The following is a 16,131-nucleotide window of genomic DNA, read 5'->3' as shown; positions in this document are numbered from 1 at the left end:
CGTTTCTTCCTTTTACAGCCTAAACCAGGGGTAGTCAAACTGCGGCCCTCCAGATGTCCATGAACTACAATTCCCAGAAGCCCCTGCCAGCATTCGCTGGCAGGGGCTTCTGGGAATTGTAGTTCATGGACATCTGGAGGGCCGCAGTTTGACTACCCCTGGCCTAAACCCTGACCCAATCAGAGCTGGCTCCAAAGAGCATTTGGGGTGCTTTCTATCTGAGGAAGTCTCTCCCTTCTCGCTCCGTGTCCGGTGAGCTACATCACGGGTTCCGAACTATTTGGGAACTGGAAAGGGGAAGTCCTGCAAATGCCTCACGCTGGTGAATAGGACGGGGATTGCCCACAAAATCCTTCTCCGCCGCGACTCACGCTGCTTTGTGACTCACGGCCCACGGACGCCTTCTCCCCGTCCTCCCTGCACGCACGCAACCCTCTGCCCCTCCCCGCCCGTCTCCCCACCCTCTCCCAGCCCTGCAATGGCTGCCAGCCGCCCTAACTGCGTCTCACCGGTATAGTCGTCGTTCCGGGAGGTCCAGGGCTCGGCGGCGTCAAAGTGGGTGTCTCCCCCTATGTGGGGGCCTGGGAAATAGGCGTGGGCCAAGAACCCTCCTTCGCCGTCAAAGGGGGTGCTGTCCCCGTGGAAGCCCTCGGCGAAGAAGATCATGATGTCTGCCTGGGGCTCGTGGCCTTCGCGCACGGCCGTGTAGGACACCTCGCGGAAGCGCAGTGGCGTCACCGACTGCCACACGGCAAAGGCCCGCCGGATGGCGCTGAAGGTCGCCTGCTCCCCCACCTTGGGCGTGTAGTTCTGGATGCTGCGGCGGAGACAGAATTTGAGTCCCGGGCCCTGCGATGGGCTCCTCTCGACACTGACCCTTGTTATATGGGTCCCCAGATGTGTGACACTCCAAATTCGGGAGACTCACAAAGCCCTCCCGGGCACATGGCCGACTGTTCGCCTCTTCACCCAGCCATGCCTGCTCCTTCACACCCTCCAGTCTCCCTCGGGCTCCAAGTGCCCCCTCTTTCCCAGCCCCAAATTACGTTTTCCCTCAACAGGGGCCGAAAGGGCACAAGGGAGTCGATAATCATGAGAGCGCAGGTGAAAGGGCGATGCCTCCCTTTCTCAGCTGTTTTGGGAAACCTGAACGCCGCTGGAAGACAGGGAGTTCAAATTTCCCAAAACAGACATGAGATCTTTTCCCGAACTCCAAAATCCGAGAACCTGACTTTGCAGTGCTTCCTTGGGGTCTTGGAATCTGGTTAAGTACCTGGACCTGGAATTTTGCAGAGAGACGTTTGAAAGCAAGCACACCTCAGCTTAAGGGAGGGGCTGTGGCTTGCCGGAGGTCCAAGGTTCGGTCCCCAGCCAAGTAAAGAGATCAGGTTGGAGAGGATGTGAAAGACCTGTGCTTAAGACCTTGGAGAGCTGCTGCAAGTTAGAATAGACCAGGGGTAGTCAACCTGTGGTCCTCCAGATGTTCATGGACTACAATTCCCATGAGCCCCTGGCAGGGGCTAATGGGAATTGTGGTTCATGAACATCTGGAGGACCACAGGTTGACCAACCCTGAAATAGACAATACCAATCTCTGTGGACCAAGGAAGGCAACTTCCTGGCTTAAATTTAATTTAATGTTAATTTAATGTTTGCCACATTTTTTTCTACTGTTCCACGTTGCTTGTTGTTTCACTTCATTATTGTTAATCACAGATATCTGTATTGTTTCTGTTCTGTTTTATGTGAACCGCCCTGAGCCTTCGGGGAAGGTGGTATATAAATATAAATAAATAAACAAACAAGCAAGCAAGCAAGCAAACAGACTAGGGGGCTTCTATTTATGGGCTGAGGGGTGGGGGTCTCTGCACTGGCCTCTCCACCCATCCCTCCCACTCTCATTCCGGAGCTCATTCGCCCTTTCCAAAACGGATGTGTTTCCTTTCCTGTCTTGCACCACAACATTGTACAACGTCAAAAAAAACCCCACTCAGATTTCATCACCGGAATGATGTCACCGGCGTGTCTACGGACATGCCCCCTGCTTTTCATTCCCCCCTCTTCCGGTCACTGATCAGGATATTCCATTCGGTCTCCCTCCCCACCCCCTGCGTCCTTCCCCGAGCCCGGCCCCTCCCCCCCTCCCAAACTCACCAAAAAGTGATGTCGTACTGCGACCATTTCAGCCCCTGGATGGCGTAACGCTTGCGGCGAACGTTGGCCTTGATCTCGGCGCCGAATTTATCCGGGACGCCACAGCGGGGCCTCTTCATAGCTCTGGAAGAAAGGGGAAAACGTTTGCGGAGGACTCTTCCAACTTTTCGACCCTGAAATGTTTTGGGGCTTGGAGAAGTGGGGGCGGCTGCAGGATGCGGGAGCCAGTCAATCAATCAATTACTGATCGATCAATTACTGTTTCCACTGTGAAAACAGAGACTAGGCCGGGAGAGTACCAGGAGAAGTGGGATCCAGGGATGTCTAGTGATGTCCGCGGCCATCCGGACTTCTGGGAAAGGCTGCCTAACTCCCGGGGAGCTCTCTGCAAACCAGGGTCTCCCGAGAACCAGGTTGTAAACCCCTGATTTAAGGTTTCTACTGCCCCAGAGCCTGGAGTGTTCTGGTTAAAGAGCTGTGGGTCCTAATCTGGAAAACCGGGTGTGACTCCACACTCCTCCACATGCAGCCGGCTGGGTGACCTCGGGCCAGTCACAGTTCTCTTAAGGCTGCTCTCACAGAGCGGTTCTCTTAGAGCTCTCTCAACCTCATCTACCTCACAAGGTGTCTGTTGTTGGGAGAGGAAGGGAAAGGGGTTTGTAAGGCACTTTGGGGGCTCCTTTGGGTAGTGAAAAGTGGGCTGTAAAATAAACAACTAACATTCTTCAGATTTTCGAGATATCCCAGAAGTGGCACAATCGTGCCAAATATAGTTGGGAAGAATAGCTGTGTACATGCCCATCAGGGGGCACTCCCTTCCCACCCCCTCCAGGCCCATCAGTGGCCATTTTGGGAGGGTGCAGCAGGTCAACATGATCATATATGGCCGTATCACCGGATAAATGCTTAACAAAATTTTTAAAAGGTTAAAAATGAATTAACTCTCACCCATTCTGGAAACCATTCCAGGACTGTCAAGAAAACCCAGAGTTTCACAAAACCCTGGCTGAGAAAGCTTGCCCTAGATATGTTAGGTTAACTTGAGGGGGAATTGTTTTGTGGGGTAAGACAGACTGATATTTCTTGTGAAGCCTAACAAAGAGTCCTGTGTGACTCAGAAGGCTGCATTTAGCATGAAACACTGGCTAGTTTTAATAAAGGGCTTACTACTTCCAGGGAAGGGCTGCAGCTTGGCATGCAGAAGGTCAAAGAATCATAGAATCAGAGTTGGAAGGGACCTCCTGGGTCATCTAGTCCAACCCCCCTCACAATGCAGGACACTCCCAACCCTATCGCTCACCCACTGTAACCTGCCACCCCCTTGAACTTTCACGGAATCAGCTTCTCTGTCAGATGCTATCCAGGTTCAATCCCTGGCACCCCCTGTTGAGGTACTAAAGGGGGTTGCTGGTGCCCAACTGGCCACTACCGGGAGATGGGGGGGTACAGCTGCCAGGTTGGGAAATTTCTGGAGGTCTGGGGTTTGAATCTGGGGAGGACAGAGTCCTCATTGGGGAAAAAGGCCATAGAGTCCTCCCTCCAAAACATCCAATTTCTCCAGGGGGAACTGACCTCTGTAGTCTGGAGATGAGCTGAAATCCCAGGGGATCTCCAGGTCTCCCCTGGAGGCTGGCATCCCTAGCACTAGGTGCTGTGAAAGATCTCTATCAGAGAACCAGACAGATCTCTATCCATTTGAGTACACAGTACCGACTTTGATGAACTGACGGTCTAATTCAGTTTAAGGCTACATCACACATCCCCTGAACAACGTAACTAAGACTCTGGCCCCAAAACTTAAGAATTTGGTTTTAGGGACCCCTGCAAGCGACCCCAAAGCAAGGGTCATGCAGAGCTCGATGAACAAACCACCTAAGGCAATCCAAGGCAGATTCATACCCTCATTCCAGCCAAGGGAAATCTAATTACTGACTTCAGGCCAAGAGATATCTAATTATGAATTTCGGGACTGCCTTACAATCAGCTAGCATCGCACCAAACAGAGTCAACGTTTTGGACGGCTCCCACCCTCTTCCCTCCTGAAATTGCTCCTAGGACTTATTTAAAACCCTCCTCTTTGAACGCCGGCCAGCGTCTTGTGGTGTGTAGTTCCACTGGTCAGCCGTAACTACGCCAAGCCTCGCTCGCCCGTTTGGAAAACGAAGGCCACCCCCAAGGACAGGATGCTGCCCAGCCACGGTTGTCAGTGTGCCACTTTGGGGAATTGGAAGCAGGTGTCCGTCCTCCCAGACGGAACCACAAACCCGATTTTGCTCCGGGTTCCATCAGGGCCTTTTAGGTGGTTTCAAAATGTCTTGTCACCAGCTTTTTGAGGATCCTCGAGGGAGTTTTCTGGGTCATTCGAGAGCCATTGTGAGTCGGCTTCTCGCCTGCTTGAGTCCGTTCCCTGGAAGGTTCTCTTGCCCGGAGGCCGAGATCTGTCCTTTGTGAGAGGCCTTTTGTGCTTGGGAAAGCCATTTTTTATCCCGAGACACTTCATCAAGGCCGGTCCCAGCCAAAAAAGCGTCTGGAACGAAACCAGCCTCTAGACACCCACGTCACGACTCTGTCCTCTCCCTCCAGTTTAGCCAAAGATCCGTCGTACAAGAAGCTGCCCCCAGTCCACAAAATGGCCAACCGCCGTAGCCCTGCTGCTGAAGGCGGTAGCTAGAGGGGCCTGACTTATTGTCACGTTTCAAAGAAAGAAGTCTTAATTTATAGACCAGGTTCGAAGAAAGCAAGCGTCTTGCTTGGTCCTACATGGCTTGGATCGAGGGTCATTTTCTCCTGTACATTCCTCCCTGGGAACTGAGACCACAGGGAGCAGCCCATGACTATCCCCACAACAGACACCCCGGGAGGTAGGTGAGGCTGAGAGAGCCCTGAGAGAACTGCTCTGCGAGAACAGCTCTGAGAGAGCTGTGACTGGCCGAAGTTTTTCCATGCGGGGGAACTCAGGGCTGGAAAAACGGTGTGACGAAAAAGGGGAAAGTCCCCCACAAGCCCCGCTGCAGTCCTGACCCGAGAGATTCCTCAAGAACGCCATTAACACATGAATCCACACTGGAGATCCATTTGTAGATTCCCCCATTGCTCCATCGAGCCTTGATTAAACATCACATGCACCAACCACGCGGCTAAAACCACATGTCACGGTCACTGCAGCCCCATCGCTGCAATCCCTTCAGACTTCAGAGGGGGTGGGAACCACACGTGGCTGTCCCTAGGCCGTGGGCAAGGGAAAGAGGTCACTTACTTCAAGGTCTCCGAGTCGGCCGTGCCCGTCACCTGGAGCCCGTAGAACCGCTGCATCGCGGCAATGGCGGCGGAGAGCGACTGGGGGGAGCGCTGCGTGTGCGTGCGGAGGTCTCCGGGGGGCAGGTAGCCATACTGCTGCAGCCAGGCCTGGAGGGAGAGTCCCAACAAGGGGGTGAGAAGGGGGGGGGAAACGCCTACACCACATGCATCCTCAGCCAGACGCAAGGAGGCATCCATCCATCCATCCATCCATAAATCTGTCTGTCTGTCCATCCGTCCATCCATCTATCCATCCCTCTCTCTCTCCCCATCTCTCTCTTTCTCCTGTCTGTCTGTCTGTCTGTCTGTCTACCCACCCATCCATCCATCTATTCATCCATCCATCCATCCATCCATCTCTCTCTCTCTCTCTCTCTCTCTCTCTCTCTCTCTCTCTCTCTCTCTCTCTATCTATCTATCTATCTATCTATCTTTCTTTATTAGATTTTTATACCACCCTCCCATACAGCTCAGGGCAGTTTACATACAACATTGTGTGGTATTACATGGAATGACCTAAGCATCGAACATAGTCAAAAATAACATCAACAATAATCCTACAGTGGTATAAATTAACCTAATATCAGTGAATCTGATCGACAATAATAGAACAGGAACAACAACTCAGAGAAACCCCCAGAGAGGTCAGACTGGCGCAGGCCACGGAGGAGGAGTCTGAGGGGGGACCTGTAGGCGTTTTGGGGTTGCTCTCAGGGGAAGGCCTGCTGGAGTGGGGAATTGGCTTCAATGTCAAATTAAAGGGCCCCAGATTATTCTACTTTGCTTTTCCTGTCCCTTTTTATGACAAAGAGGGCAAAGCAGACCGCGGCATTTCAGGGAGCGTGGGTTCCCGTGACTGGATGCTCCCCCACAGGCAAAAAGAAATGCTTCCTTGTAGAAAGCTAGCATCTCAAGGCAGAGAGGAGCTGGAAGGAACTGTGGCTCAGAACCGACACCGACAACATAACTATCGTTTCTGAACCTGCCGAGTCCAGATGGAGCTCCGTGGCACAGGAGCAAGGGCTTGGACGGACCAAGTCGCAGCCCCAAAATAGGATCTTCCACTAGTCCGTCCCTTCTCGAGTTCTCTGGCCTCCCACGCACTGCAGCTCAAGGGAAGTGCTGCTGGGAAAGGAAGCCAGAGGCACAAAGAGGCTGGGTGTGATCCAAGAGCACAAGCATGGTGGTCACCCATGCTGAATAAGCCACTTCCGATCCACCGTCCACGCATTTCCAAGCTGTGCCAAACAGTAAACGGTTCCTAAAGGGTCTGAGAAGGGCCTGCAGGTGCTTTATTCAGCGCACGCCGAGCTCAGCACCCCTGTGGGTTTGCCCAGGGGTGAGCCACACTGCCTGCTAACGCCTCCGCAAACTGGGTCCAAACAGACCGGGTGGCACTGCCCGTTCCGCAAACGCCACGGAATTCAGCACGGCGGTTCTAACATCCCTAAATGCCCCTAGCCACGCTTTCTGGATCAGCCACGCAAAAAAGGCCCAGACTGGTCTATTTTCCATGATGTGAACTAAGGCAGATGGTTAACGGGTGGGCGGGAGGGACAGTGTCCGTGCTTGGCTCTCTTGTGGCCCTTCCTTGCAGGCCCAGGGAAATGCACATTGCCACTTGGGGATCGGGAGGTGAACTGCCTCCGGGACAGACTGGCCAGGGATTCTGGTTTTGGGGAAGGGGCATCCTTTGAGCATGGGATTGGGGTCCCTGTGGGCGGGCAGGGAGAGGTGAATTTTCTGCGTTCTGCAGGGGCTGGACTAGATAACCCTGGAGTCCCCTTCCCACTCTGTGGTTCAAGGATTCTGTGAACTGTTACACAGCAGCATTGGCTTCCTGCTCCAAGTGAAAAAGAAGCAAAGAGGGAGGGAGGGAACACATGAGAAGGGATCCATGCGCTAACACTGCCCTATGCCCTGCACTGTTTGCTTTCGTGGGCTGTTTCTGTGCCCTCTTGGACTCAGGTCCTGCCACTTCTGGGGCACAGCCAAATGGCACGGAATAATAATAATAATAATAAAGTTTTATTTGTATCCTGCTCTTCCCTTACTGGCTCAGGACATAACTCTGCGTAGGATAGCACTGAGCCCCTCCCATGACTCCAAAATGCCTTTTCAGAGGAGGTTGCCCACCTTATCTCTGTATGTGTCTCTGCTCTGAAAATACCCCCTTTCCAACCTTCTTCCACTGCATGAGTAGGGCATCTTTCTAACATGTCTCCAAATCAGGTGCGATTGTACCAGTCCTTCCTGAAGGCAGCGTCAGCTGTCCTCAGGGACACGGACTCAGCCAGAAACACAACGGGTAGGCTCACTTAAGATCAGCATCTCCTACCCTGTCACAAACTGAAGACAAACCTTCTGGAATGTGTGTCTCGTGAAAAGTTTGGGGAACGCTAAGCAATCCTGATTTACGACTTTTATTTACTGAACTTCTCTTTCCCCTGCCCGGCCATAGCTCTGGAAATCAACCACAGTCTATGATGCAGAATTTTGTGAGGTTATCCTTCCTGTGCCTGTCACCATGTGCCAGATCCCACCTCTTGATCTCTTTAGTGATTCATTCTGTCTGCAGCCATCCGCAGGTCTGGAGAGGAGACCTTGGGTTTGGGAACGAGACAGACTCTTCCACCGTGCCTCAAAAAAAAAATTGCACATGCCCTTAAATCTCCTTAACTGTGCCCTGATATGGCCTTACAATGAATCAAGTAGCTGGGCAGAAGGGCGGCGGGGGGGGGGGGGGGTAAATCTCTTTGTTTGTCCTTTCGAAACGTTGGCAGGAATGCCACTGCAAAAATAAATATTTTAGACTCCCTAAATGAGCATCTTGCTTCCTGCTTTCAGAGAAAGAACATACAGCCCCAGGAAAAGGGAATGCAGTAGAGGTCCCTTGGTAGCATCAAGAAACTTGACTAATTTCTGTAGCCTCCAGCAACGCCAATTATTCCCTCCCCTCTCTCTTTCCTTCCCTCCTTTCTTGCTCTTTTGCCAGCGGAGGGATCCCAATACGGCCCTGGCACCCACGCTTTTTCCCCCACTCTCAGCCGTTCCCCTGCTCGGAGCAGGCCCTAAAAACAGCCCGCCTTGTGTGTCACCCTCGAGGTCCCAAAAATATCCCTTGCAAGAGGAAGAGACACAAACAAAACCGGTCGCCCACACAGCCTGGGTGCAGCCGGCCGCCGTCCGGCCCACTCTGGCGTTCCACCCCAGGCCCAAGCCTTCCTCCCGGGAATGCACAGGCATTGTCCTCTCCCGCTGGCCGGCCAGCAGGGAGATTTCGCACAAGGCTCGCTTTTGTCTGTCCTCTCACATCCTCGTTCCGTGGATTCGTGCAGCCCTCGCCCAATCAGTCTTTTTGCCGGGACTGCGGGCGACTAAGGATGCAGGAATTGTCCCTGCATGGGGGGAGGGAGCGACGGCCATTTCTGTCTGGCTCTCCCCTTCCACTCTGGACAATTTCCTTCTTTCCGCCCTCCCCCCTTCATTGGGAACACTTAGTGAAGGGTTGCCAGGTCCGTCATCCCCCCTCCCCCCCAGGGGATTTGGGAATGGAGCCTGGAGAGGACAGAAACTTTGGTGGGTGCAATGCCACAGTGTCACCCCCCACCCCCCACCCGTCCAAAGCAGCCATGTTCTCCTGGTCACTGGTCTCTGCAGTTTGGAGAGGAGCTGGAATTCCAGGGGATCTCCAGGCCCCGCCTGGAGGCTGGCATCCTCCCCCACAGGAAAAATTGCCACTGCTCCAAGGGTTCATTCATATACTCCTTGACTTATGAATTCACATTTACAATGGGTGCGTTCTCCATTTATAGCCCAGCTTTCTCCCCAATGGGCTTCCCTGGTTCTCCTCGCTTCCGTTTTTAATCTTCCCAACAACCCTGTGAGGTAGTTGGGGCAGAGAGTGTGCAACTGGTCGAAGGTCACCCAGCAAGCTTCCGCGGCAGGGCGGGGATTCGAACACAGGCCTCCCAAATCATAAACTGACACTCTAACCCAGGGGTGGCCAAACTGTGGCTCTCCGGAGGTCTGTGGACTACAATTCCCATGAGCCCCTGCCAGCACTGGCAAGATATTCCTCTGCCCCTGAAAGACTTTTTAGTATCCATTGATTCCCCTCCAAGAAAATCTGTGAGCTACTCTTCCATTCAACTCCCCCTCCCACCCAGCACTCTTTTGCTGCTGCAATAGTTTCCACGGTAGCCAAAGGTGACATTCCTGGACCAGGGAAGACCAGTGGGTGGGCAAAAAAGAGGGGGGAGATTGCAGCACTCGTAGCCCCCACCCCACCCCCTTGATCCGAGCCCGGACAGAGGCTGAGCGAGGGGGAAAGGGTTTGTTTTCATCTTTCAAGGAACAATTGCACAATCTGAGCAGCATGATCAAAAAGACACCGGGGGGGGGGGGAGCCAGAGTTCTGGAGGGATGCATGGCAGAGGATGCAGATAAGAAGTTGCAGAAGCAGCTGAACTGTGGGTCTCCTGAGGTCTGTGGACTACAATTCCCAGCACTGGCAGGGGCTCATGGGAATTGTAGTCCACGGACATCCTGGAGAGCCACAGTCCGGCCACCCCTGGGTTAGGGGCTCTGCCCTACCTGACAAAGGCAGATAGAGGGACGCACAGGATGGCGACGGGCCGTCCTTTCTGGAAGAACCAAAGAGTGGGATGAGAGAAGTTTTGACGGCTCTTCTTTAGAGTCCCCAAAACGTCTGGCCAAAGAGGTTTGCAACTGGCTCGGAAAGCCCACCAGACTGGGATGGGAGTCCAGGGAAAGGCCAACCAAACGGCTCTCCCCCCCCCCCCCGGCAAAGATTTACCCCAGCAGAAGATGGCTAACCAGATGCAGAAAGGCCATGTGGTGGGCAGAGGAAGGCAGGAAGGAAAGAAGACGGGACAAAGAGACAACAGTGAAGGGAAAGGAGCTACGGAAGCGACAGCCCTCCAAGAGAGGGTTCGGGACGCAGGGCCAGAAATGGCACGAGAAAGGCAGCCTAAGTGGGGTCGGGAGGAAGAGGCGCCATGCCAAAGCACCCTTGCAGGGGACAAAATGGGCTTTCGGGTCTGGGCATCGGGGCCAATGATGAGGTTGGGGCAGAAGGGTCCCCAGCCGGGAGAGGAAGCGCGGCTCGCTCTGGCCGGCCCCGAAGTTTCCAGGCCTCCCCTTCGGAAAGGCGGAGGGGCTGGGAGAGGGATCGGAATCGCAGCCCAGCAAGGGAAGGGGGGAACTTGGCACCCGGAGGGACGGGAGCGAAGAGGCCTTGGCAGGTCCCCCCGCAGCTGCAGAACACATCTCGGGCTGGGAAGAGGGGACGGGGGAGGGCGCAGGAGCCAGGGGGGAGCGGGGCTGGGATGGGATGGGCTGGGCTGGGCAGGGCGGCCGGGAACGGAATGCGAAGAAAGGGCGGAAAGGCGCCGAGGTGGAGGCGGCAGAGGCCTTCGTGCATCAGCCCTGGGCAGGGGGCCGACGGAAGCAGAAGCGCGGCCGGGGAGATCCGACGGCGAGCCGTGCGCCCCGGCGGGCCAGGAGCGTCGTGCGGCTCACCTCGGGGCTGAAGCGGGAGCTGGAGCAGCCGGGCTGCAGGAGGGCGCCCAAGGCCAGGGCGACGGGCAGCAGGCGCAGGAGGGCGGCCCACGGGCGCATCGCGCCTCCCACGGGCCCCGGGACGGACGGCTGGCCTGGCTCCGGCTCCGGCTCTAGCTCCGACGCCGCGTTCCCCCTGGCGCCCCGGCGGCTGCGCTCCCTTCCCGCCCGCGCCTCGTTCGCTGGCTGGCCGGCCGGCTGGCCGGGTCTTTCGCGGGCTGCCGGGCGGGCGGGCGGGCGGCGCTGGTGGCTCTTCGGGCGGCCCCAAGTGGAGACGTGGTCGGTCGGCGCGGGGTCTGGCTCCAATTAGAGGGCTGCAGCCAGGAAGGAGGCCAAGGAGGCCGGGGAAACTCCCACCCCCGCGCCCGGAGAGGAGGAGGAGGAGGAGCGCGAGGGGGAACGCGGACGGCTCCGCCCGGCACGCCGCGGGGAGGGGAGGGGAGGGGGATGGCGCGGGGCCGCAGGAGGCAGGGAGGGAAGAAAGAAAGAATTGGGAAGACGAGAAGGGAAAGAGAAGGAAGGAAGGATCGGAGAGGGACTGAAGAATGACCAAAAAGAAAGGCTCAGAAGGAGAAGGAAGAAAAGAGAACGAAGGGAAAAGAATGAATGAAGTAGTGAAAAGTTCAGAGGGTGAAGGGAAAAGACAAAAGAATCGGGGAGTGGAGAAAGAAAAGGATGGGAAGAATGCAATTGGAAGGAAGGAAGGAAGCAAGGAAGGAAGGAAGGAAAGGAAGGAGAAGAGGATTCAGGGCTAAGGGAAGGAAGGAAGGAAGGCTCAGAGACAGACTGAAGGAAGACAGAAGAAAGGGTCAGAGAGAGATGACAAAGAAGGGGAAACAATGAATGAAACAGTGAAAAGATCAGAGAGTGAAGAAAGAAAGAAAGAAAGAAAGAAAGAAAGAAAGAAAGAAAGAAAGAAAGAAAGAAAGAAAGAAAGAAAGAAAGAAAGAAAGAAAGAAAATGAAATAATTGGGGAGAGAGAAAAGAGAAGGATGGAAAGAATGCAATTATGGAAGGGTAAGAGAAGGCAGAAGAAAAAGAATGAATAAATCCTCCCAGATCATGAAGGATCACGGGACCTAGCCAGAGGGCTGACCCCTCCCCCTCCCAATTTCTGGGCCTCTTTCCTGGGCTGCTGTGGGGGGTAGGGCCCCTGGTTTCAGCTGGGAGAAGAATCAGAAGTTCCGGGTTTCCCTTTGCCAGCCCCGGGAGTGTAGGAATCTTGGAGTCTCTTGCTGGCTCTGGGAGCGGACGCCAGAACCAGGGAGCCGGGAGCCAGAACTCCTGGGTTGTCCTCCGTCCCGGCTTCCAGAGGGGCGGGAATGGAGGTGGAGAGGCAGGGCTGGGTGCCAGACCCTCGCCCTGGCCTGACTTCCCCCAGGTGGTTCATAGAAGCAGGCCGAACAATGCAAAGGATTGGCCAGTGTTTATTCAAGGGAGCTTTCCTAAGGGTTATTCTTCGTCTGTTTTGGCCCAAGGCCTCGGGAAAGTTGGAAGGCTCAGCTGCAGGGCTGCTGCTTCCCCCTGGAGGTTCGCCTGAGCCTGAGCATATAACTTCCACAACGGCTCACGTTAAAAAAAAAGAAAAAACCTTCTCTCCAAGGAGGCATCTGGGTGGTCAGATCTACCCTGGAGGTAGGACAAGCCACATAAGCCAGCGGTTTGCGCAGGGCCCTGTGTTCCAATCTCTGCCTTACAGACAGACGTTTGTCCTTAGATTTACCCTCCCATTGCAGCACAAAAGCTGCTGCTATTTCAGAGTCAATCAGATCTCTGGTGACCCAACAGAGGTCCCTGCTGGACAATAGCCCAGCCTGGCCCTGTCTGTTTTTAAAAAACTGCTTGGCAGGTCCCAGGTAAGGTGCCCACGAGGACCACGTTGGGGACCCCTGACTTCGGCTATTGCTTTAGGGCCTAAATAGATGGAGAGCCATGATCATAATTCTCGTGGTCTTTTGGAAATGTTAGCCAGCAGGGAGGGATCTAGGCGAGGGGGAGTGCAGAGGACGTTAACGCTCCCCGTGTTCTTTTCTTGAACTCAGTAGTGTTTTAGTATTTTCTTGAACTCAGTTGTTTCCTCCTCACCGACCGCAGGGATACCTGGATGCAATCACAGCTGAGCGAAGGGCTCGCTCGCTCGAAGGAAACAGAAGAGATCGGGGGAAAGAAATCAGATCGGAGGAAGTTGTTGATTTGGGAGCAGGATGTGGGTTTCCCATTCCCCCACCCCCACCATCCTCAGCAGATTTTTCTCCCCCATCAACATGTATTTTTTGGGCCTTTGTCCGCTTCCCTGCTGGGGAACGAAGGGAGAGGAGACTGGCTCTTGCAGTTGACTCAACCCAGCTCAGTTTTGCTGAGTAAGACGAGCCCCTCCACTCCCCCATAATCCCTGGAACCAGACGCCAGAGATTGGGAGAACAGCCAAGGGGGAGCTCCTCTCCTCTCACACCCTGGATCCTTCATTCTGCCCTAGCCGCCCCATAAGAACTTGGGCATCTTAGAATCCAGCTCCCCACCCCCCAACTTCGAATCAATACACCCCCACATCCCTTCCCTGAATGGAGGACCTCTTGCTCTCTTCCAATGACCTCTCTTTGCTCTGTCTTTACTCCCACCTTTTTGCACCTCAATCTCCCCCCCCCAAGTAGCCAAAGCAAGAAGATATGCTGTTCACTGAGAGCCCCTTCCCCAAAAGAGCCCAAGCGCCCAAAATTCTAGCCACTCGAAGAAAATAAAACAAAAAAGACACGAGGGAAGGAGGGAGAGGAAGTGGGAAACGATTTTTTTTTTTTGGAAATTAAAAAAAATATATCTGGGATCAGCAAAATGTCAACGCCAGCAGAATGCAAACCACGTCTGGAGACCAGCGTGGAGAGATCCAAATTCCAAGGAACCGGAGCGGGGCGTGGGAGGGGGAGAGAATAAGGAAAGGAAAAGGGCTTCTTGCATCAGAGAGACCAAATTATACATTTTTGCTCCAGATCGATTAATCCCAAATTCCTGCCGCGCCTTGTTTCTGTACTCACGGAGACGGGTGAGGATTCTCTGAGCGTGCGCTTCCCAGGCAATGACCCCTCTTTAAACACGAAACAGCAGGAACAGGACAAGTCCGTGAGGGTGGGGGTCTTCTGCGGTCCTGATATCCCACCGGCAGAGGCGCATTTGAGAGGCTTAAATTCAACACAAAAGGAGGACTCATTAAGTCAGAGATTCAGGAGCACGTGGCAGTGACTGCATCAGCCAGGGAAATGCACTCTGCACATGCCTAGAGGTTTCCTTGCCTTCACGGCAACTTGGCACATCCCACTCCGAAACCTAAATTTCAGGCTCACGTGACCTGAATTGTAAAGACAGGTAGAAAGTGAAGCACTTACTGGTACAAAAAATACCCCTTCCCAATTCTGTCTTAGGGGTAGTCAAACTGCGACCCTCCAGATGTCCATGGACTACAATTCCCATGAGCCCCTGCCAGCACTGACAGGGGCTCATGGGAATTGTAGTCCATGGGCATCTGGAGGGCCGCAGTTTGACTACCTCAGTTCACACAATCAACAAGATCTCAACGTACCTTTGATCACGTGCGTGAAAGGAGCCTCTGTTTGGCAGGCAGAAGGTCCCAGGTTCGAGTTCTGACATTTCCAGTTCAAACAACCAGGTTGTATGGGATACGAAAGCCCTCCATCGGAGACCCTGGAGAACTGCCGCCTGACTTTTCCACCTACCTCACAGGATATCTGTTGTGGGGAGAGCAAGGGACAGGTTTTTCTAAGCCGCTTCAGAACACCTTTCTGTAGTGAAAAACAGGGTATAAAAACTCATTCATCTTCTCTTGTACATGGAGAGCCAGTGAGGTGTTGTGGTTAAGAGTGGCAGCCTCGAATTTGGAGATTCGGGTTTGATTCCCTGCTCTTCCACATGCAGCCAGCTGGGGGACCTGGGGCCAGTCACAGTTCTCTCAGAGCTTTCTCAGCCCCACCTACCTTACAAGGCATCTGTTGTAGGGAGAGGAAGGGAAAGGTGTTTGTCGGCCACTTTGAGACTGTTTTTAGAGATTGTACCATTTTTTACGGTTGTGAGCCGGCTGTGCCAGGAGCAGCGGGACAAAATTTTAATAAACTATTAAATAAATAAATAAAAATTAATAAATATTTCTCCTTGCATCGTTTAACCCGCGATGTCGTGGGAGTTGGGTTTTTTTTTTTTTTTACTATTATCGTCAGCCACCATGAACCGCAAGGAGAGGCTGGATACGAATATTTTAATCAATAAATACATCCATATTTATGCCTTTTTCAGATTTCTGCAGTTTCGGCCCTGATGTTGCTGCTTAGATGACATGATCTGCCCCGAGTCTGTCAGAAGAGCAGTCTTTAAATAGACGCATAAATAAAATTTCGAGGCCCCCTGCCGAACGCTTTCCTTTGCTCTCCTCCCAAAAATCTGAAAAGGGCTAGCAGCGTGTTGGTGCCAGAGCCGCTCTGTGAAGGCCCTCAGATTTATTGTGGCGTGAACGTCCATGGATTGCGGCCCGTTTCTGTTGCTTGAGGGTTGCCCGTCCTTGGCAGATGTATACAGACACTCGCTCCCACCCAAGGCTGCCTGCCTGCTTCCAAGGAAGTGGCGAGGGAAAATCTTGCTCTAGTCTTGCAATTATTTCTCGCAGGGCCACCAACACACACGGGGCTCAAAGCTGCCTTCTGATCAATCAGGCCTGGGGTCCAACAGGATCAGAATTGCCTGCTCAGACTGGAAGCCGCTCTCCAGGATCTCACCTGGAAGTCTTTCCAATCCTTTAAACTGGAGGTGCCTGGGATTGAACCTGGGACCTTCTGCATGCCAAGCAAAAGGCTTTTTAGACAGCCTCAACGGGGTATGGTTTTAACTGGATAGATGGACATTGTAATGGGGAGAAGAAAGAGAAGCCAGAGAGAAAGGGAGGCACGGGAATAGCCTGTGGGGAGGTTGTGTGTCTTGTGTGTCTTGTATGTTTGCCTGCGCTCACAGAAAGAGGGCCAGTGCATTAGATTCCTGCGTTTTATTTGGATTTCGCTCCGAGGCCTGCTCCGGCTTGCAGAGTTGCTCCGGAGCCAGTAG

The 16,131-nt window shown here is 53.8% G+C and overlaps 1 protein-coding gene across 1 annotated transcript in view; it reads right to left on the bottom strand.

Moving 5' to 3' along the window:
- The window catches only part of MMP14 (matrix metallopeptidase 14), a 21,464-nt gene extending 10,149 nt beyond the window's left edge, over positions 1 to 11,315 (bottom strand). The window contains exons 1-4 of the mRNA XM_077314069.1: positions 10,996 to 11,315; positions 5,411 to 5,559; positions 2,155 to 2,277; positions 510 to 817 (exon numbers count right to left, since the gene is read on the bottom strand). Of these exons, the coding sequence (XP_077170184.1) occupies positions 510 to 817; positions 2,155 to 2,277; positions 5,411 to 5,559; positions 10,996 to 11,094 (679 nt within the window). The 5' untranslated portion in view covers positions 11,095 to 11,315. The remainder of the gene's footprint in view (positions 1 to 509; positions 818 to 2,154; positions 2,278 to 5,410; positions 5,560 to 10,995) is intronic.
- Between the last annotated feature and the right edge of the window lie 4,816 nt (positions 11,316 to 16,131).

This window comes from Paroedura picta, chromosome 16 (genome assembly GCF_049243985.1).
Source record: "Paroedura picta isolate Pp20150507F chromosome 16, Ppicta_v3.0, whole genome shotgun sequence".
Classification (NCBI taxonomy): Eukaryota; Metazoa; Chordata; class Lepidosauria; order Squamata; family Gekkonidae; genus Paroedura; species Paroedura picta.
The sequence above is the reverse complement of the archived record's forward strand: the minus strand, read 5'-3'. Positions and strand labels throughout refer to the sequence as shown.